Source organism: Eimeria mitis, genomic scaffold (genome assembly GCF_000499745.2).
Source record: "Eimeria mitis Houghton genomic scaffold, Emh_scaff155, whole genome shotgun sequence".
Classification (NCBI taxonomy): Eukaryota; Apicomplexa; class Conoidasida; order Eucoccidiorida; family Eimeriidae; genus Eimeria; species Eimeria mitis.
In genome coordinates this window covers 16,414-16,758 of record NW_013569740.1, presented here as the reverse complement: position 1 = coordinate 16,758, position 345 = coordinate 16,414, and the positions used below count along the sequence as shown (strand labels likewise).

At 62.0% G+C, this 345-nt stretch overlaps 1 protein-coding gene across 1 annotated transcript in view; it reads right to left on the bottom strand.

Annotated features, from left to right (window-relative positions):
• EMH_0000930 (uncharacterized protein) overlaps positions 1 to 345 on the bottom strand; it is a gene marked incomplete at both ends in the record, with an annotated part of 2,762 nt that overhangs the window by 692 nt on the left and 1,725 nt on the right. The window contains one exon of the mRNA XM_013495385.1: positions 3 to 345. Within this exon, the coding sequence (XP_013350839.1) occupies positions 3 to 345 (343 nt within the window). The remainder of the gene's footprint in view (positions 1 to 2) is intronic.

The window sequence follows — 345 nt, the reverse complement described above, 5'->3', positions numbered from 1 at the left end:
GCTGCTGCTGCTGCTGCTGCTGCTGCTGGTGCTGGTGTGCGTGGTGGTGCGGGTGGTGGTGGTGGTGGTGATGGTGGTGGTGGTCTTGCTGCTGCTGCTGCTGCTGCGATTCGTTTGTTAGAGCAAGGAAAGAAGAACCCAGCTGCTGCTGCTGCTGCTGCTTCTGCTGCTGCTGCTGCTGCTGCTCGCCCGCACGAGCCGGGAGGCGGGGGAGGAAACCTTTAGCAGCAGCAGCAGCAGCAGCAGCAGAGTTTGCTGCTGCTGCTGCTGCTGCATCTAAGCGGCCTCCAGAGGTTATGCGTTGCTGTCCATCGTTGCTGCTGCTGCTGCTGCTGCTGTTGCTGC